This window comes from Euleptes europaea, chromosome 1, assembly GCF_029931775.1.
Source record: "Euleptes europaea isolate rEulEur1 chromosome 1, rEulEur1.hap1, whole genome shotgun sequence".
Lineage (NCBI taxonomy): Eukaryota > Metazoa > Chordata > Lepidosauria > Squamata > Sphaerodactylidae > Euleptes > Euleptes europaea.
Window position 1 is genome coordinate 92525538 of NC_079312.1, and position 21746 is coordinate 92547283.

The window sequence follows — 21746 nt, forward strand, 5'->3', positions numbered from 1 at the left end:
AGCGCAGAAACACAATGTACTCTTAACGTACGATGTCGACGTAAAAATGCAAAGGCCGGTGATGCAGTGGGAATGTGTGCCTGATTAAAAGGAATATTGTTTGTTCCCTAGTCTGCGCTGCAGAGGTCCCCTGTCTCCAGGGAGTGCTGGGAACAGCTGTGGGCTTGGGGAACACAAGAGAGTTATGTTGGTATAGAACTGAATTCCATAGCATTAACACCCCACCCCAGTTTGTACAAAGACTTTATTTTCAAAATCTAAATTGGGATGGACCTGCAAATGCTGCAGCAATCTCATGTCTTTTTTTTTTTTGTCATGCTAAGGCTGCTTCCTCACAACATAAGAATGTAAGAAAGGCCCTGCTGGATCAGACCAAGATCCATCAAGTCCAGCAGTCTGTTCACACAGTTGCCAACCACTGCATAACTTAACATCACTCCCTGTACGTTTTTAGCACATATTCATTCTTGTACACTCACACAAACACAGGGCAGAGAACTGGTAGAAAAGTACCATCATTAGCTTGGGGTTGCAGCGAGCCCATTCTGCTCACTTGCCTATTCCCAGAGTAAGCTCAAGCGCCCCACTGGTCATTTGCCACCATAATGACACGTGGGACTCCTAGCTCCATGCCTGTTGGTAACTTTAGAAAACACACAAGTTTTCATTAGCCTGCCACAGCCGCTTCCTGCATCACTGTTCCCCAAGTGTCCTCTGAAGACCTGTGTCATGTGGAAAGCAGTCGTAACTGATTCATGCATGATTGCATAAATCACAAGGATTGCAACCTATATTCTATCCCTTAAAATAAGGTTTGTAAAATCTGCAAGGTTATGTTAACCTGTGAGGAAATGCTTTTAAAGCAAGTCTCAAAATTGTGGGAAAGAAATGAAACCTGGATTATTTCATTCAGTAGAGTATGATCTTCTAATTGCCTGTGACTGCTGGAAGAAAGAATAGAAGTGCATACATGCTTAGCTTCAGATGATTAACTTGTATCCATATAAAGGCCTTTCTAACCACAGTATATATTGGGGGAGTATTTTGAAAACTGTTCACACCTAGATTTATGCCTATGCTGTTGTCACCATTATACCAATGCCTGCTTTAACAGCATGAAATAATGACTTTATTCTGTGGGAGTAACATATATATGTATGCCTGTGAGGAAGGAGCCACTAACCTGAAAGTTGTGGAGCAGAATATTAATGAAAGCTCCTGTGAACATGATATAAAGAGCGTAGAGCCACCGAGTTCAATTTCTCAGGTAGAGCTAGCAGTACTGTGTACACAACTGTAACAATCCTGTTAGGTTAAAGCCATACATTTCAATTTGAAACAAGTAGAATTTAAGTCATACCAATGTTAAAATGTCAACCAGGGCGAGTCAGTAGTAGTGTACTCCGGAAGAGGCAGAAAATGTCAATTATTTCGTTTATTATTATATTTTTACCATCCTGGAGGCACCAAAACATCTTGGGCATCTCTAATATACAACAAATATGCCAGGAAGTGTTAGTTAAGGGAAGAAAAAGGACAATTCTTGTAGCATCTCAAAAATTACCAAATGTATTGTGGTTTATGTGAGCCAGATGCATATCAGAGATCAAAATGCATAGTTTAAGAATTAAAGTCAATATAGACAAAAATAATAAGGAAACCTTGAGAAATAGATGCAAAGATGATGCCAAATTGTAATACACTTCAAAGTGGAGTGAAGTATATCCCTTAAAATCCGTAGAAAAGAGCAAGAGTCCAGTAGCACCTTAAAGACTAACAAAATTTCTGGCAGGATATGAGCTTAAAATCATTTTACAATTTTGGAATGCTTTCATAGCATCAGTGCCTGACTGTGAAACCTTTTCCTGGCTAGTTCGGTATCCTTTTAACTAGAATGTACCGAAACATCCTTGCTAAAGTGATGTAGTTTCTCCCTTCCTGGCTGACTTGGAGTCCCTAATTGCCACTGTCCCTGTAGAGATTATCTTCAGTTGCTGTGGAGATAATTATATATTTTTACAATGTTAATACATTTAAAGTATATTACTTAGACTGAGAGTCCATTCCGGAAAGGGGGGTAGATCCACGGCATCCGGAAGCGGTGCAGCCATGATGCCTCCTCAAAGGTTTACTGGCCACCATGAAGACAAAAAAAAAGTTTAAAAATAGAAAAACAGGGAAAATGCCCCATTGCACCACCTTTTTTGGTGGCGAAGCCACAGTGCTGCTCGAGGGGGCATTCCCAGGGTGAACGAGGTGAGGGAGCTGCCCAAAGGCAGCTCCGCCCCTGGGAAAGCCCCCCAACACACACACACCAGCATCAGTTTTCCCTTCCAGGAAATCCCTGCTGGCATGGCTGCGCTGGCGGCAGGGCCCACCGGCTTCCAGACGCTGGCATGTTTGCCCCTGCACCAGCGCAGGGTCCCACCGGCTCCTAATGAGCTTTGCCCCCCCCCTTCAGTAATGGGCTGCTCGATTCTGATCTTGCTTTAAGAAACTTACTTTCATGGCTGCCAGGCAACTGGCCAGGCAGTTCAGGTTTAACAGTGTGATAACATCATGTGCCCTTGGACAATTCACTGGGCTGTTTGAGGTTATCACTGTGAATACTTTAATCTCCAAAATACAACCCATTTTCTGAACAGGGGCAAAATTTATACTGCCAGCTGATTATCTCTAAAGACAATATAATAAACCACTTAGCTAAAACCTGTTTCATATCCTTTACACAGAAGGATATATTGTTCGTTCTCTGCCAAGGTTAATCTGTAATGTCATTAAATAGCTCTTATACTTTGTCTAGATACAGAATATCAAGTAGAAATGTATTTTACTGAGCATATAATATGTGCACTTCCATCAGAAACTGCAGCCCCCTCCTTCTCCTTATAATTAAAATGAATTCATTGCACAAAGTATTCTGATTTTAAAGATCTAAAGGCCGACCATATGCATTTTTACTTGGAATTAAGTCTCACTTTTCTGGGGCTTATTCCCAGTTAAGAATGCCTAGGAACACAGCCATAGGAAATAATCCTCAGCATGCACTTACTTTGAAGGTAGGTTCCATGGAAAAAGTGTGACTTACTTTCTAAGTAAATGTATTTATGATTCAGCTGCAGGAATCAACTTGTCAAGGTCAATTTTTCTAATCCAGAATCAACGTCACTTTTTCCTCGCCTTGCTACTTGTGTAGTTGTCAAGCAACATGCAATGTGATTTCAGTTCTTAATTAGGAATAAACTTTTTGGTCTACATTGTTGCATTAATACAAAGCTGCAAAATAAGATCTAAACCATTAGTGGTGGACTGCCTTGGTGTCAACCTAGAGCCGTAATTTATGCCGTGCAGCTCCCTTCCTCCCAGAGCAGCATTGTTAAGCTTCTTTAGCTGCAGTTAAGCAATTCAGTGGAGGAATATGTTCCTTAGAGAATCTACTTATTTCTGAGGCTCTTCCTCTTGGTTAAAGGTGGCTCAACAAGCTGGGCAGTTGTCAAGTAAAGCAGCCCGCTGCACTCACAAGACTGTTTCACTCCCGGGGGCCACCTGTTGGGGTCAGGGATGAAGATGAGGTGAGTTTCAAGTTCTTCTTATGACAAATTTGTCTTTAAAGCAATCTGTAACAGAAGAGGGTTCTCGTCCCCTAAGGGAAAAGAGTTCATGCATCAAACAAATGCCATTGAGTTTGTGTGTGTGCTGGAACTATGTCTACTACCTGGTGAGAGAACGCGGCTAGAAATGTCACTGCCCTGCTGGTTGACATTGAAAATTGCATCATGAAACATTTTTCAGATAGAATAAAAACCATTGTGGGAGGGTGACCTTTTTTAAAAAGAGAGAGAGAATGGTTACTTCTGGACTAGTCCCCAAAGGTTTAGATCTTACTTTGCAGTCCCCAAATATTTGGTTAGAGAAATCTATCATGTGTGATTATCTGAAGTGATGGATGCCTTTTCGGATGTGGAACAGTCACAACTCTGTCCTTGCACAGGAAGCACTTTGGAGAAGAAAGGCGGAAAAGAATTCTTGGAGGCCGTCGTTGAGCTTCGCAAAAAGAATGGGCCATTGGACACAGCAGGAGGTGCAGTTTAAATCCTTGAAAATTTTTTGCAGATCAAAGTCTGTTTGTATCAGAAATTTCAGACGGTGCGACTGAAATTCACTCTTCTAAAGATTTTTAAAGGGTTTTATTTACATCGTTTATTCATCTTTCTCACTGAGATTCAAAGTCAGTGCAATCAACAAGATGGGACACCCAATAAATGGATTAGGATTGCAGAAATCTAAAAGAAGCACAAGTATTAACATGGTATGTTAAACGAAGTCCAGATTTTATAGTAGGGTAATACATGCAGCAACAGATAGTACATACTATATACATTAATGTACTCCATCATCCCTTTTATTAAAGCATCTTCCTGAACCATTCTGTTATCCCCCATGCTATTTCATATCTACATGAAGTTTCTTGGAGAGGTCATCAGGAAGTTTGGGCTGCCATGTCTCCAATATACAGATGATAACCAGCTCTACTTTTCGTTTCTACCTAATTCTAAGGAAGCTGTTGATGCTCGGAGTCAGTAATGGTCTGGATGAGGGTGAATAAACTGAAACTTAATCTTGACAAGACAGAGGTGCTCTGGGTTAGTAGAAAGGCAGACCAGAGACTTGAGAACTCCCTGTCTTGGATATACTTCCCTTGAAAAAACAGGTTTGCACCATGGGAGTGCTGCTTGACACAGCAGTCACCTTAGAAAACCAGACCTGGAGGTGGACCATTACTGCTTTCTCAACCATTTTGCCCAGATTAGAGATTGGGCCATAATTGGCCATATCATTTTTCTGTAGGGATGGTTTTGAAGTAATGGATGGATAACTGCCTCTTTGAGTAGCCAAGGGAACATGCCTTGACCTATGGATTGATCTTTAGACGTCAAAGGCTTGTTGATGGGGTCCTTATGTAATTTTAGCAGCCAAAATGGCAAGGATCCAGAGCACAAACAGTGGCCTTCACTTATCCCAGACTCTGTCAACATCCATCACAGTAATTGGGTCAAAATGGTCCATAAACATACCAGATGATGTATTAGACATTTCTTCAGACAGGCGTATGTTACAAACAGCATCCAGATCAGAGCATATTTGCAATATTTTGTCAGCAACAAACAGCTAATTGTCTGAGACTATAAAGACTCAGCAGATGCCAAGATACCTAAAACACTTGGGATGGCCATGAACTAGCTGATGAGCTCTATAGCACATTCTGTTAGATTCAGTATGAGTTTTCCATCAGTGTCACTCTAGATATCTCCCAGCTCTCTTCAGGTTACCCAGCTCTGTGGTAAACCAGGGGGCTGGGTTTTGCTCAAGGGTGGAAAAGGTCAACAAGGGGCAAGTTTGTCAATAACTTCAAGGAGTTTCATATTCTGGAATCCAGTGGGATCCATGAGCCTCTTTGGGCAAACCCTTTTATCTGGGCCCCATTTCCTGTGGGATGTCAAGACCACATTCACCCTTGCTTTGACTAAATAGTTGTCAGTTATCGATGCCAGGCTATTTGCCGGCCAAGCTCTATTAAGACAACTTTCCAGCCTATGCTGAAGTATTCAGAATTATAGCAGAGAAGAAATTTCCTCTCACACGCATGTTATGATATAAGAATAGAAATGAGGAAATAAACCACAGTGAGAGCATTTTAACCTGCCAGTTCTATCAGCATTGCTTCAGAATTTAATTCTAATAGTTAATGGACAGAGTTATTATTAAATACTTAGAAACAGGTAGAGCATACAGTGGGAGCTAATAAAACCTTGTATTATACCCATTTTATGTGGAAGAAGGTAATGTGGGTATCTTACACAATTGGTGTACTCTCTGATGGGAGAGAACAAGGGGAGTCCCTTGAACATGGTAACCATTGATGTAGTTCTCAGTGTCCCCCTCCACCCTGAAACAGACTCCTGTACGTGATTAGTGCTGTCATTGGAACAGATCTGTTCTCTGTTTTCTAAGATACAGGAGCAATTTCTCAAATAGTTCAAGTCTTCCCACAATTCTAATATTTGTGGTCAAAGATAAATTTACTGTACTGGCATAGTCCAGCACACAAATGAGAGCAGAAGAGTACACAATAGAGATAAAGCAATTCATCCTGAACATAATAGCAACACAGCAAATATAACCAACTCAGGAGATAATAGCAGAATTAAAAGACCAGATAAGTATAATATTAAATCAAAGACAATCTCTACGAATGTAGAAAAGAGCAAGAATCCAGTAGCACCTTAAAGACTAACAAAAATATTTTCTGGTAGGGTATGAGCTTTCGTGAGCCACAGCTCACTTCTTCAGATCAGTTGTGTCTCACGAAAGCTCATACCCTACCAGAAAATATGTGTGTTAGTCTTTAAGGTGCTAATGGACTCTTGTCCTTTTCTACTACTGCAGACAGACTAACACGGCTACCCACTGTGAATCTCTACAAATGTAAATATTGTTACAAATGTGTGCATCTACAGTCATGTTATTTCTTTAGGCAAGGGGATTTACACAACACAAATAACTGTATGTTCTTGACTTGCTTCATCACATTTTCATATTTGGACTTTTAACAAAAATCTTCAAATACTTGAAGTATTCAAGATGTACTTTCTGTTTCCATCCAGCTGTGGTCAGTGCAGGGCATGGATTGCCCGCTAAGTTTGTGATCCATTGCAATAGCCCCAGTTGGGGTGCAGATAAATGTGAAGAATTGCTGGAGAAGACAGTGAAGAACTGCTTAGCTCTGGCAGATGAGAAGAAACTGAAATCAATTGCATTTCCATCTATTGGAAGTGGCAGGTAAGATTGGCCTCTCAAACCTTTGTGAAAACACTGACAGACTTTGCGTACAGCTGCACGTCTTGCTATCATTCATGCATTTTCCTCTCATTGCCACCCCACTGTTTTATTCTTGTTTTTATCCTTGGTTTATCTCATTACTGTGGCTTTTTGCTTGTGAAATCAGCTCACTAGGCTGCCATTTTCTAGCAGGCCAAAATATACAGTAGCTGGGTATCTCTCACAGAACTCACCCATTTCCTGAGGGGTAGTCTGACTGACTGACTGCCTGCCTGCGCTGTTTAATGTCCTGTAATCTGCCTTCTCAGTGAGAAATATCAAAAAACAGTAATAGGCTCTAGATACAAAATGACACTGTATTAATAGAATACACACAATCAGTGAAGGACAATATATACAAAAGCAGTCAATGAAATTGACAAAGGAGTAGCAAGCTTTAAGCAAGCAACAAGGTGTACCCAAAATAGTAAACAAGAACAACACAAAGTACTTCAAACATGCAAACTATGTTTGAATAGCAGAAAACAGGTCATGTGTGCTCAACAAAGTTCCTTCAGAGTGGAAAACCGTGGGTCTTGGCTTGGCTGGTAAAGTTCGTCAGGCAAGAAACGTTGGAAACGCCTTTCTGGATAAATCTCAGCGCTTTCACCACTAAAAAGTGGCTTCATCAGCCTTAAAGTGAGAAAAGGCAGGCTATAAATTAAGTCAATAAAATAAGGGGATCCAATCCCTTCTACTCCCTGTGCTGTCTGCTAGTGTTCTTGTGTGTTGGAGTTAAAGAAGAGTTGCAGTCAGAGAAGATAAAAGCACCTATGCTGGATCAGAGCACTGCTGGATCCAAGAATCTAGTGGAGCATCCTGTTTCATGTGTTGACCAACCAGGTGTCCTAGAACAAAGCTTCTTAAACTGTGGGTTGTGACCCCATATGGGGTCGCGTAACTGAATATGGGGGTCGCGAAAAATTTGGCAACAGTAAATGGTAAAATTATATTTATATCAAAAAATTGTTTTAAAATAAATTTCTGTATGATTTATTATCAGTAAATGTTTGATTTGTATACCTATTTTATATACCTATATACCCAGGATCACGTAAAAATTTCTTGGGTGAAAAGGCGTTGCGAGTGGAAAAAGTTTAAGAAGCCCTGCCCTAGAAGACCTGCAAGCAGTGCACAAAATGCCAAAACTCTCCCCGTTGTTTGACCCCCCCGACTGTTCTTCAGAGGGGTACTGCCCCGTGGTGTAGAGTGGTAAGCTGCAGTACTGCAGTCAAAAGCTCTGCTCACAACCTGAGTTCGATCCTGATGGAAGTTGGTTTCAGGTAGCCAGCTTAGGGTTGACTCAGCCTTCCATTCTTCCGAGGTCAGTAAAATGAGTACCCAGCTTGGTTGGGGGTAAAGTGTAGACAGTTGGGGAAGGCAATGGCAAACCCCCCTGTAAACATAGCCTGCCTAGTAAAGGTCGGGATGTGACTTCACCCCACGGGTCAGTAATGACCCAGTGCTTGCACAGGAAACTACCTTTACCTGCTGATTCAGAACATGGAGGTTCCAGTTCAACATCATCATGGTTCATTTTCACAGACCTCTTCGCCTTGAATTTGTATAATTCCCCTTTAAAGCCGACATACTAGTGGCCATCACCAGGGTTGCCAACTGGCGAGAGGAAAAAAGTCCCACCCCTTTATTAGAGGTTTAATGGGATGTTATTTACCAGGCAAAGTTATTTACTTCCATGCCATGAAAAGCGTCAGCTCGCCATTTCAACACAGTAAGACACTGTTACAGAAACAAGACATTTTTCTACCCTGGTCATCACAGCATCCTGTGACAATGAATTCCATAAATTAATTACACATTGAGTGAAGACATTTTCTTTTGTTTGTCTTTGATCTGCTGCCAATCAGCTTCCTCTGGTGCAAAACAATTGACTGAATTACTTACAGCCCACTCCTGAGGTTGGTGGCCGAAAGAGGTGTGGAGGTGGCATGGCCCCTGCGCCAGCATAAGTGCCCACTTATGGAATAAGGGGCACTCACAGTGGCACGGGGGGCATTTCTGTTGGCACCGCGAAGCTGCTCAGGGCTCCTCCTCTGCTGCAGCCTCTCCGGGACCTAAATCCTGGAAGAGAACTGCAGCGTGGGGAGGGGGGCGTTCCTAGGGGTGGAGCTTTCAGTCAGTTTCCTCACCCCTTCCAGCCCGGGAATGCCCCCTTCAGAAACAGCACTGCTGCGGCAGCCTTTTGTTGGCGCAGCATCACTGTTTTCAGTGGGGCTATTTCCCCCATTTTCTATTTTTTATTTTCGAAAAGGCTTTTTTTTTTTTTTTGCCTTGCAGCAGCCGGGAAGTCTCTCTGGAGGCACCGCAGCAGCGCCTCAGCCACGCCATCTCTGGCCACTGCAGGGCTCAGGAATGGGCTGTTAGGCTCATTTTCAAAAAGGATAGTACTTTATCTCTCTCTACCAGCTTTGAAGTAAAGCACCATTCAACAAGGATGGTTGTTTTTGCTTTCCTGTTCATCCAGAATTGTGATGCGAGAAGATGTATCTATAAAATTTCTTTTTCCCCCAGAGCTCCAAAGGAAGCCATTTTTTTCATAATATGATCCATCTATACCCTTTGTTGGGTCGTTTTGTGTTGAGCTTTAGCTGCATTGCAATTATAGATGAAATCTTTCTTTGCTGCATGTTTTATATTACAACTTAGTGTAAATGATTTGTTTATTCTGTAGGACAACTGAAGTAAAATTAATAGATTTTCACCGTAGCAATTCAAACTGATGAAAGTGCATTACGATTCCCCCCCCGCCAAGAACTCCCATAAAGTTTTGCTAGCCCTCCATGCTTACCCATTGTCACCAGTGAGATCAAACATTTACCGTCATGGCTCATACCAAAAGAGATCTATCACTTTGGAAAGAGCCAACACAACTGAATATTGGAAGGGTTTGCAGAGGGCAAACTATACGAAGCATGTTTGCATAGATTGTGGCCTGTAAAAAAACACTTATGTTTCCTTGACAGAGGGCATTCTGTCAAGATAATACATTGCTTTCCAAGGCTTAGATACTCTTGTTCTTGACTGCTTCATAGAAACAGTTTGAGGAGTTTTCTCAAACATGGGGGGTGGTCTTGTAAGAAAGGGAAAGTCTTAACTTTTGTAAATAAAGTAGTAAAAAAAAAGACAGACACTAGCACTGGAGTGAGTGGGTGGGAAGGAGGAATGTAATAATATTGAATTAGAATGGTACTTTAAATGTAAATTTGTTCCTTTGAAACATCCTATCAGTTCTGTTTGCAAGTTTTTAAAAGTTAGAAAATTAATCACATAAAGTTTTTAAGGGTGGCATTTTCTCCCAAAGCAGCACATATACACAGCTGTTCCAGGATAGACATCTGTCAAGCAGACTGGTCAATAAACTCACATCAACAGCTCCATTCACTTTTATGACTAAGGAACGGGTTTACATGGGGGTGATCCCAATAAATATTTTATATATTTTTCAACAGGAAGGGCGGGATAGCATTTAGTGTGCCAGATGCTCTTCTAAATGTAACTTCTACAAACCAGATTTGTCTAGGATGCCATTGGAAAAAATTCTAGTAGCTCTTTATACCAGGTACTAAAAGTAATAGTTATGGATAGCTCAGTTCTCAGTGTTACACCTAATGCCGAATTTCAGCACTGGAGATCTGGCTTGGAGGGAGGGGGGAAGGCAGAACTCTGTATCCCCATCACACATTGACACAGGTATGCTACTCTCACATTACAAATGCACATAACTCCCCCCCCAAATGAACATGATACTGCATTTATGAAACTATACCATGCAAAAATGTACTTTGAGCATGCTATTGGAGAGAGATTACTACAGCCTAGACTGGGCTACTTTTAATTCCCTGATATCTTTTTATAGCATAGCAGTCACTTCCTGATGATGGAATATCTGAAAATATATTAAGTTGTGGCCATCATACCTTGATGGGTCTTTATATACACAGAGAGAGAGAGAGAGAGAAACTGGATTCCTTTGGCACTAGGAACAATTTTTTTTAATTATTATCTTTCAAGGGTTTTCTATACTGTCTGTTATTACAACATACAAGGTAGCCTAAGAAAGAGGAGACAGTGTATTTTTCACACTAAGCAAAAGTGTGAATATTATTTGGGTCTTTTCTTTTGCCAGCTACTTTCTTTTCTTAGGAAAGGAGCTTTCTATGAGGGAGGCTGAGGCTAAAGTCAGGTTTGTTCATGTTTCCTTCTTCTGCTACGACAGGGCCATATTCTCCCTTCAGCACTCTCCCTCAGGTTTTACTAGTTCAGCAGCACCCTCTAAAAGCATGGCTTGCCAGAGAACATAAAAAGGGGGAACCTGATTCAACAGGTCGCCCCGTTGTGGGCTTACCGGGCGGCGAAGAGGAAGGGGGGGAGGCCTCATCTTGCCGGGCGGCGCGTGGGGCTGTCACGCGAGGCCACGCTGGCCTCGCGGTTTTTTCCCTTCTCCTCCTGGGGTTGGATAAGGCGCAGAGGGGGGATGTGACGTCAGGCGCCCTGCCCCCGCGCCTATTTAATGGAACCCAGCCCGGCAGCCATCCTCTTTGCCGGGGGACAACGAGGATAGCGGTTGGCAGCGGCGAGCGGAGCCGGGCAGGGACCACGTGGCTGGGGACAGATCGGCAGTACTGTGGCTGGGCGGTGCTGAGGTTTGCACGGAGGTGCTGGTTGCCAGTTTCGGCGGTTTCCTTTCTGTGGGTCCTTGCTCCCTGGAGGAGGATTTCTACTTTTCTCCTTGCCGCGGCAAAGGGCTGGGTGAGTTAAGCTCCCCCTCCCTCTACATTTTAGTCGGATCACGGGCATTTGCTGGCTTTAGGGGAACACGTGCGGATAGCCTTTAAAGCTCCCCCCCCCCCCGGCACCAGTTGGTCCCTTCCCGATTGGGACTTGGTGTGTTTACCCCTGCCTTCCACTTGGTTTTTGTTTTTGTTTTTTGATAGCTTTTTGGGGGGCAGCAGCGACCTTCTACCCCCCCCTTCCATTTTGCCCTACGTTGTTCCTCGACTCCCGGTTGGTTTCTGCTATTACCCGGGCGGTTGCAGCTGTATGTGTGAGCGGCCTCACTGACTTAAATCCCCACTCAACGCCAACCCCCCACCCCTTCCACTTTTTGTCTTGAACTGCTGCTAATTTCTTTTCTTTTCTGAGCAGGATTTACTTGATTGTGGGCTATAGGTCTTGTTTCTGGGAGGGGAGATAGCTTATGTTTGGTTGTTTCACCGGGGTAGTCATCTGTGCTTGTGATCAATTGGGAGTGTGAATTTATTGGGCACCTCATTTTGGTTACTTCATTTGATTGATTTGCTTGCCTTTAGAGGCCGGGGTGGTAAATCTCTGCCTGTTCATTTGACGCTCGATTAGTTGGGTTGGCTTGCATTGTTTTGCAGAGGCTATTTGCACTTTAAATAAAGGCTTAAATAGATAGCAACCACATGGCTTGCCAGAGAACGTAATAATATACCGACCACAGTTGGTTCCTGCATCCCCTTTCGGTGCTTGTTATTGTTGCCTGCTGGCTGCGCTGGGCCCTGATATCCAGTCCAGTGGATGAGATCAGCTCTCCTTTTTCCTTTTTTGCGTAGTAGAGGGAAAGAGGAGGTGGTCCTCTACAAGGTCTTTGTGAGACACAAATCATATTTCTGGGCTCATTGTCTTTTAGGCACCTGATTTTCACCTGGGACTTAAAACGTGTGAATTTTGCTTCAGGGCTGGTTTTAGATTGTAATTGTGTCATGGATTATACTTAAGAAGATTCCTGTAAATTCTTCAGAAGGCATGGCGAGGCCCTTGCCCGTTATCATTGACTACATTTCTCATCTTTTGTTTTTCTCCCTATGTTCTCTTACAGGAACGGTTTCCCAAAACAGACTGCTGCCCAGCTGATCCTGAAAGCCATTTCCAGCTACTTTGTGTCCACAATGTCATCTTCAATCAAGACAGTGTATTTTGTGCTCTTTGACAGTGAGAGTATAGGGATCTATGTGCAAGAAATGGCCAAGCTAGATGCCAACTAAGACTAGGAAGCAAACAACGCCAACCTCCTTGCCCAGCCTCCTCCTCCCCCTGCCTACGTTCTCAATCCCTCCTTGTGAAACAGAGCTCCCCCTTATTTTAAATTTTGCTCATCTAAGGGAATAAAGGTGGGACTTCTTTTGACTTTATAAAATGTTTTTATGTTGGCACTGATAGTTGGCATTACTGCTGTTAATGCACTGTTTTCCAGGCATTGTCTGAATTTAGTTTAATCTAGGAGATTTTATAGTTTTATTTTAATGAAGTATGGGTTGATGCAGAAAGTTGTTAGCAGTAAATAGTCTATTCGTGAAAGAAACCGGCAGACCCTATTTTGTAACTGTGTCGTGGTGCTTCTATCGAGTGGCGTTCCTTTATCATTTTTTTTAAAGAAACAAAAAAAAGAGGCTCCAAACCTAATTTGTGTTTAACTTCTCGTCTTAATGATGAATCTCAGAAGAAAAGAACCCTCTTGTCCTTAATTATATTTGGAATTTGTGTGAATTGATTTAGTAAAATGTTTGAAATGTTCTGGTTGGTGTGTTTTGAATTAATGGTTCTTAAACCCCTGAAAGACATGGACTGACATCTTTGAGATGTTGACTGGAAGGACCAACAATGAACTTGTGCTGCATTATCAAATTGTTAATACAGTACTCATTTATTAAGTATTGATAGATACATTTACAGAATCTTTACAGGTGTATTTTGCTGTAGCTTTCATTAGGATATGGCACTTAATTAGCTGAGCAACTGGTCATATCCCACAAAGGATTTCTGCAGAGTAAAGGAAGCAATTTTTACCAGTTTCCCATCCTCTTGCAGCACACCTCCAAGTCCCCCTTTGGGCTGTCATGGGGTCCCCTGTCCTCCAGGAGCAGCATTTGGGGGGAATTTCAGGTTGCAGTGGGAGGGGGGAGAATCTCGTCGTCTGCAGTCTTTTTGTAGGCAGATATTTTCAGTGGGATCCAAGTCACTGAAGAGAAGTTCACAACAACCAGGCCTAGCGAAGGTAACCATCACCTGTTGCTCAACTTGAGCAGCCAGTAATCAAAATTATAAAGAATGAAAAAGAAGAGCTGCATTTTGTTTGCAGTTTAAATGATTTGAGGGTTTTGGTTTTTCTGCTTCTGTTCGACATTGCCTTAGTCTATAGCTGAATGACATCAGCAGCAATAATGTAAACCTGATAGAAAGTAATTATCAAAGTACCAGGGCTCTCATCCTTCTTGTATCAATTTTCCCTGCAAAGGTTTTCTTTGATGGCTTATAACTATGGTTAAATAAGAATATTGCTGTAAGAACCTTTTAAACATAAAAACCACCTGATCAACTAATTAAAATTTTCATAAGGGATGTCTCTATGAACTACACCCCAATACTAATTGATGTCTTCCTATCATTAGTTGCACTAAGCGTTTTAAAAGTTAAATGGAAAAGTGTAAGATGTTCTTGCATTTCATGTGTGCATTTTCCACAAACGCCGCTAGATGTCAGTAAAAGAATTGAGAGAATTGGTAAACAGCACTTACTGGTTTGGAATTTTTCCAGCTAAAGACCAAGTTAAGTTTGTCAGCACTTTTCGTGGGGGCTTTATATCTATGATCCTCCTAGCAAAAGTGGAGAATTATATGCCTATGTTATTTGCAAGGAAAATGCTGTGGGTGTTAAAATTTGAAACTATATCATAATATCAGATATCAAAATTGTGAAATGATTTAATGTGTTTCTCTCTCATGCATCATTTTTACACACTAAATGAAAAACAAATGTTCTCATACAGCCCAGAACTCTGCAGTTGCTGTTCACATAGCATAAAGAGCAATATGATGTTTATTTTGTGCTTTAGACACCAAAAGGTATTTGACAAATATGTTTCTTTCTGTTACTACAGTGGGGATTCAAAGGACAGGAGGGGAAGGGAACAAACAAGCAATTTCAATTTGTCTAGTGGACAACATTGAAAAAATTTTACATGCTCAAGCTCTGGGCATAGGCATTGATCTCTCTCTCTCTCACACACACACACACACACACAACATTAAGTCAGATTTTGCATAGCATAGCATTTGGTTCAGGACCTCTCCATGCCTTATGATTTTCTACACTGATGCAACGTTTTTGTAGATGTGAGTGTATGGGCATGTATGACAAATGCATGCATACATTTCACCCAAACTTAACACATCAGAAGGCCAAGACCAATTCAAGTTTCTCATCATGGTAGCTCAGGGGTAGGATCCATGATGTGCATGTACCAGATTCAGGCAGTGGTATTTCCAGTTAAAAAAAATCACAGCAGAACTTGGAAGAACCCTTTTCTAAAGCTTTGGACAACAGCTGCCAAAGCAGACAAAGCTATATGCTCACCCATATAAATCCATATCATGTGTACACTCATCAGCCTAATTTTAACCTCCTCAAATCTGATACACTGCAGCATTCAGGATTTACTTGGAATGTGAAATGTTTGTAAATGTTCATGGCAGCTGTCTGCGAACTCTGTTGAGCCAGTCTATCCATGATTCATAAGAACTTCACTCCTGCCTGGTATAACCTGTACAACTGGGTTGAACGCACGAACACATGAACACATGAAGCTGCCTTATACTGAATCAGACCCTTGGTCCATCGAAGTCGGTATTGTCTACTCAAACTGGCAGTGCCTCTCCAGGGTTTCAGGCAGAGGTCTTTCACATCACCTATTTGCAAAGTCCCTTTAACTGGAGATGCCAGGGAACGAACCTGGGACCTTCTACATGCCAAGCAGACCCCTTAGACCATCAAGGTCAGTTTTGTCTACTCAGACCAGCAGTGGCTGTCCAGGGTCTCAGGCAGGGGTCTTTCACATTACCTACTTCCCTGGTCCCATTAATTGGAGTGCTGGGGATTGAACCTGGGACCTTCTGCATACCAAGCAGATGCTCTACCACTGAGCAACAGCCCCTCCAAAAGTGCTGAATGGCTACTTCCAGTACACTGTTGGATCAGAAGTGCTAAATGGCTAGTTCCTGTACACTGAAGGAGAAGCCCAAAAGGGACATAGTCGTGGGGTTCTTTGTTTTGACCAGTGGTAATAAAGGTCATTTCAGCTTTCCTTCTTTGTGAAAAGTGAAGCACAGCACAGTTGAGTACCCAGTCTGAACTTTTTACCACTTTAATAAGTACAAGAAAAAAATCAAGCTGCAAGACTTCTGTCTATGGTGAGAAGAGTTTGATTTCAATGCATATGGCTGTAAATCTCTTCAACAGAAAGTGTAGAGCTTGGCATATTACAGTACCATCCTAAGCAGACCTACACCTTTCTAAGTCCATTGATATCAGTGACCTTAGAAGTGTGGAACTCTGTAGGATGACAGCGTTAGCAAACCTTAACAGATTGATTCCAACCTAGATAAGAGGGGACGTCCGACTGGGTTGCACGGTGAACATTTTCTATCACTTCTATCCTTGTGCCCCACCCCCAAATCCCAGGTTTTGTTGAAACATAAATTCTATGTTCCTGAAATCCTTCCATGGGTTGCAGAAAAGGTATTAACATATAACATAAATGTGGCCTCTGCCTTCAATGAATCTCAGCTGCAGTTACAGTAGGAGCACATGACCATTACCAGAAATTTTGTGGAAATGGGGAAGTGCCTTCAGATCCACATGGAATGCATTGTAATTATAGGGACATTGATACAGGTATCAAAAAAGGAAATTTAAATTTAAGGAATTGTTAGAAAACTCGGAAAATAACAAGTATCACCAGGGCATTATATAAATCAGTGCCATGATTACATCTAGAATACAAAGTGGGGGGATCCAGAAGGACTCTTTGGAATGGAAAGACCCAGTTCCCACCTTGGTACCCCCCCCCCGCCTGGGCTGCCTTCTTATCCTGCTTCCCTCCCCCCATTTGCTCTGGTCCCCTCACTCCCCCTTGCTGGCCCTGATTTCACTTCCTGACTCTCCTTCCCTCTGCTTTGCAGTCCCTACATCCTGTCTCCAACCCTATCCCCCCTTATCTCTTTTTAAAAAAAATGTTTGGGTGTGATTTTGGATAACTACAGCAACCCAAAATGCTGTCTGAACAGCTTTTTTATTTTCCAACAGTGTCTAAACATGCGCGGGCATAATGGCTTTTTATCCTACAATGGCTGCTGATCTCTCACAGCACTACATGGCATAATCTTGACTACCATTCTGTGTTGCAAGGCAACCCCATACAACATTTCTGAAGGCCCCACGCATTGGATCTAGTGCACTCTGCTGAAGGGCCTGCTAATATTACCAGCCTGATGGCCCTGAGCCAGTCCCCGACCTTTACATTGAAGACTGAATTGTAAATTGTATTAATCACAATTTTTATTAAAGGGTATACAAACTAACAAGCTGTGTCCATAGGGATGCTCAAGCACCGGCCAGGTCCTCTCATGTCTTGATCGCCAGTCACAAACAGAGAGCCTTTTTTTCAACTGAGTATTGGTTCAGCATGTTGCTCCACTGTATTCCTTCACAACACCTGCAGTACAGCACAATCAGCTTTGCGCATATGCACAATGTCACACAGCCCTATTGGGTTCTACCCACCTCCCTTGCTGCACCCCTGTTCCAGTTAGCAGGAAATGAAAAGTTGAATCAGTCACAAATACTACAGATCAGTCATAAATAAATGCTGTGTTTTGATACATTTTGGATTTGTCTTAGCAACGTTAATTTCTGCTGACATGTTGAGATCAGCAGAATATTTACACTTGCAATTTTGGAAAAATGACTGCCACATACCTGTTTGGCAGGCACTCCAGTTGTGGGAACTGAACAATCCAGCGATCAGCTCACACTTGATCATCATATGTTGAACATGGTAAGTTCAACTTTGGAAAATGTTGGCTGTGAAACACATGGCATTCCTAATTTTTAGAGACCCAGCCGCGACTGCAGCTGCTCTGCTGGGATTGATGTTCCCAGAAATAGTCACTGGAAAGTCTTCAACAGTTATCTTTCAGTTTGTTTCCCCCCCACTTGTTTCAATTGTCCTACACTAAAATATCTGATTACTATGTATGGGTGTGAAAGTTGGACATTGAAGAAAGCTGATAGGAAGAAAGTAGATTCCTTTGAAATGTGGTGTTGGAAGAGAGTGTTACGGATACCGTGGACTGTCCAAAAAAAAAAAAAAATCAGTGGGTTATAGATCAAATCAAGCCTAGGGTTGCCAGATCTCTCTTCTCAACCAGTGGGAGATTTTGGGGGTGGAGCCTGAAGAAGGCAGGGTTTGGGGAGGGGAGGGACTTCAATGCCATAGAGTTCAATTGCCAAAGCAGCCATTTTTCTCCAGATGATCTGATCTCTATCGGCTGGAGATCAGTTGAATTATCAGGAGATCTGCTACTACCTGGCAGTTGGCAACCCTAATCAAGCCTGAAGTTAACCCTAGAAGCTAAAATGGCTAAACTGAGGCTCTCATATTTTGGTCACATTATGAGAAGGCAAGTGTCACTGGAAAAGACGGTCATGCTAGTAAAAATTGAGGGCAGCAGGAAAAGAGGAAGACCCAACAAGAGACGGATTGACTCAATAAAGGAAGCCGCATCCCTCAATTTGCAAGATCTGAGCAAGTCTGTCAAAGATAGGACATTTTGGAAGACACTGATTCATAGGGTCGCCATGAGTCGGAAGTGACTTGACAGCACCTAACAAAAAAAAAATCTCTGAAATTTCATGAAGGAGGGGGAGTAGATGGGACTGGTTTTTTTGTGTGATGTCTTCTAAGTTAACCTCTATTGTCAGCAAAGAAAACATGAATTGCTCTGTCAGCAGGTATTTAGGCTGGGTGTTCTATATGGTTAATGGTATAGGTGTGCAGGGTTTATGGTATAGGTATACACTTGAGGGAACAAACAGCAGTGTATCAGGCTACATCCTAATAAAAAAGGAGGAAAAGAAAACACAACTAGTGTGTTCTCTGGCCATCTTAATGTTGATTTTGGAACCACTGACTGCCTTGCATATCATTTTACTGCTGCAGTCCTTATATACTGCCATTAAGAAAGGCTCTGAAAATTGCAGCCTCCAAACACAAAAGTTCAACTTAAAAATGAGATCTCTACCATTTTTTTTAAATAAAGCTCTCTTGTTAACTCATTAATAGCATTTACTACAGTGTTTGGTTCAAATGTTTTGGCAATGAATCTGCTTCTATGTTATTCAGCTTTACCTAAATCCATCGACTTACTGCCAGTCTACAAAAGCCTATCTTGCTCTGTAGTCTTATATCTGAACTTCTGAAGAAGTGAGCTGTGGCTCACAAAAGCTCATACCCTGCCAGAAATTTTGTTAGTCTTTAAGGTGCTACTGGACTTTTGCTCCTTTCTACTGTCGTCTTATATGATATGTTTATCAGAGAGAACAGCTCTGCTGACAGTTTTAAAAAATACATATATATATATATATATATATATATATATATATATATATATATATATAAAAGGCATGCTGTCCTTTGGAGATATGAAAAGATGCTTCTTGAGGTTTGACCTTTCAACAAATATTTGTCAGATGGATTGGTCCAGCAAATAAAGCTTTGTCCATTTCTCCACCAGTCTAGCACCCTTCCTCTTGTATGGCACAGAGGCAACATGATTGAAGTCACTCCTGTATCCATTTTTGGTTGCTTCTTAGAACTGGTGAAGCACCTTCAGAAATCTAGTTCAAAGATGTATGTCAATCATTTGATGTTATCATCATGCTATCAAAGCATGTTATCAACGTTATGTTATCAGAGCATGAACATCTATACATTAATGTTAACTCTAAGTCTCTAACTGGGGTATTATGTAATCAAAGCTTTATTTGCTGGACCAATCCATAATATGCAATTTTCCAGTACAAACTGGCAAGAAAGGTTTCCAAAGGTACCTTTGATTAAACATGGCTTTAAGCATTGAATGCTTTGAGACTTCGGCTCCATAGGAAAGTGTTTGATAGGAGCTTGTGTCCATTTCATCTGCGTCATTGTTACTGAGGAAGAATGGTTCAAAAAGGATCTTTTGAAGCCGGCCGCTCCTTTTTGCGCTCACTTCACCAGTTGGACTTTGAATTTATATAGCACAGTGGATGGATTATTGTTTATTTATTGTGTACCTTTTCCATTACCACAATGTGTGCTAAGTAGGATTTTCTACCATGGAGCATGTTATAATGTATATTGTATGTTAGACTTGTTTGGCTATATAGCACTCCATGCAATTTGTGGATTCACAGTTTGCTACATTACTTTCTTAGAGATTTTGCAAATTATTCACCTTGTGGATTTTTGTAATTTTGTACATTACTTGCATATATGAGATTTTCATTATATAACTAATTGCAATTTGGTCACCATGCTGGTTCTTGTTTTGTGGACCAATCCATCTGATAAATATTTGTTGAACCCTCCCATAGACATATCATGACTGTGACAGTCAGTGGCTTTCTTTCCTTGTTTTAGGCGACGAGAAGCCTCTAATCTACAGTCTGTGACCTCCTGCAAAGTTTTGGCTAAGTCCTTTTTTTTTTCCTAATCTCCTGCCCAAGTAACGAATAACCTCACTGAATTTTCTCCAAGGCCTTGGATTGCCCTTGGAACCTGATATTTGTGCTTAATTCTTGTCACTACAGTCTAACTGGCTGTAGGTTACTTTATTTTTAAGAATTTTGCTGCACCAAAACACTTATCTGTGTTTTCTTCCTGCATCATCAGAGTGTCTGCCCACATTCAGTGCTGTGTCTGATTTCCTCCATTGAAAAGCAGAATATTTGAAAGGGAAGACATTCCAATCAACGCAGCCTTAAAGTTAGGGAAGAAAAGCCTACCAGGCCAAATAAGGCACTAGTATGCTTCAGTCTATATGAGGCCTCATCCTGGATTCATTTGCAGGGTTGCCAGCTCCGGGTTGGGAAATATCTGGAGATTTTGGGGATAGAGCCTGAAGAGGGCAGGGTTTGGAGAGGGCAGGGACTTCAATGCCATAGAGTCCAATTGCCAAAGTGGCCATTTTCTCCAGGTGAACTGATCTCTATTGGCTGGAGATCAGTGGTAATAGCAGGATATCTCCAGCCACCACCTGGAGGTTGGCAACCATATTCATTTGCATGGTGTGCGTGGTTCTGGGGATCTCTTCAAATAGACGGGGTAGGACATAGGGCTGTTGAAATTTTTTTTGTAAAATTCGGATTCGGCAAAATTCGGCCCGTTTTTATTCGGGAAGTGTCGAAGTCCAAACTCCCCCGTTTCGGATCCGTGGAATTCGGCACTAAGTACAGAGTTCGCAAATAAATTTGGCCATTTAAAGCCATTAAAAACACATTTGCTGCTTTCCATGGCTCCGGGGGGGGGCATTTTTGGAGGTAGAGGTCCCAAACTTTCAGTGTAGCTTGAGGGGACCCTTCTTGCAAGAACTCCCAGGTTTTGTAAAGATTGGGTCAGGGGATCCCGAGATATGGGGCCCGGAAGGGGTCCCCCCAAATCGCCAATTGGAATAAAGGCATTAAAAACACATCTGCGGCTTTCCACAGCTTGGGGGGGGGGCATTTTTGAAGGTAGAGGTCCCAAACGTTCAGTGTAGCTCGAGGGGACCCTTCTTGCAAGAACCCCCAAGTTTTGTAAAGATTGGGTCAGGGGGTCTTGAGATATGGAGCCCGGAAGGGGTCCCCCCCAATCTGCCCATTGGAATAAAGCCATTAAAAACACATTCGCGGCTTTCCACTTGCAAAGAGATCAAGCCCCCCAAGACAGGTACCCCCTCCCCAAAATCACACTCCACAGAGGCAATCAAGCCCCCCCCAGCAGAACAGCCCCCCCCAACCAGAAGATG

The 21746-nt window shown here is 42.1% G+C and overlaps 1 protein-coding gene across 2 annotated transcripts in view; it reads left to right on the plus strand.

Moving 5' to 3' along the window:
• Nucleotides 1–12955, plus strand: part of LOC130482005 (core histone macro-H2A.1) — a 54751-nt gene extending 41796 nt beyond the window's left edge. For both annotated transcript variants that reach the window (XM_056854811.1, XM_056854820.1), the window contains exons 6-8: nucleotides 3992–4081; nucleotides 6666–6840; nucleotides 12743–12955. In XM_056854811.1, the coding sequence (XP_056710789.1) occupies nucleotides 3992–4081; nucleotides 6666–6840; nucleotides 12743–12908 (431 nt within the window). In that variant the 3' untranslated portion in view covers nucleotides 12909–12955. The remainder of the gene's footprint in view (nucleotides 1–3991; nucleotides 4082–6665; nucleotides 6841–12742) is intronic.
• The last annotated feature ends 8791 nt before the right edge of the window (nucleotides 12956–21746 follow it).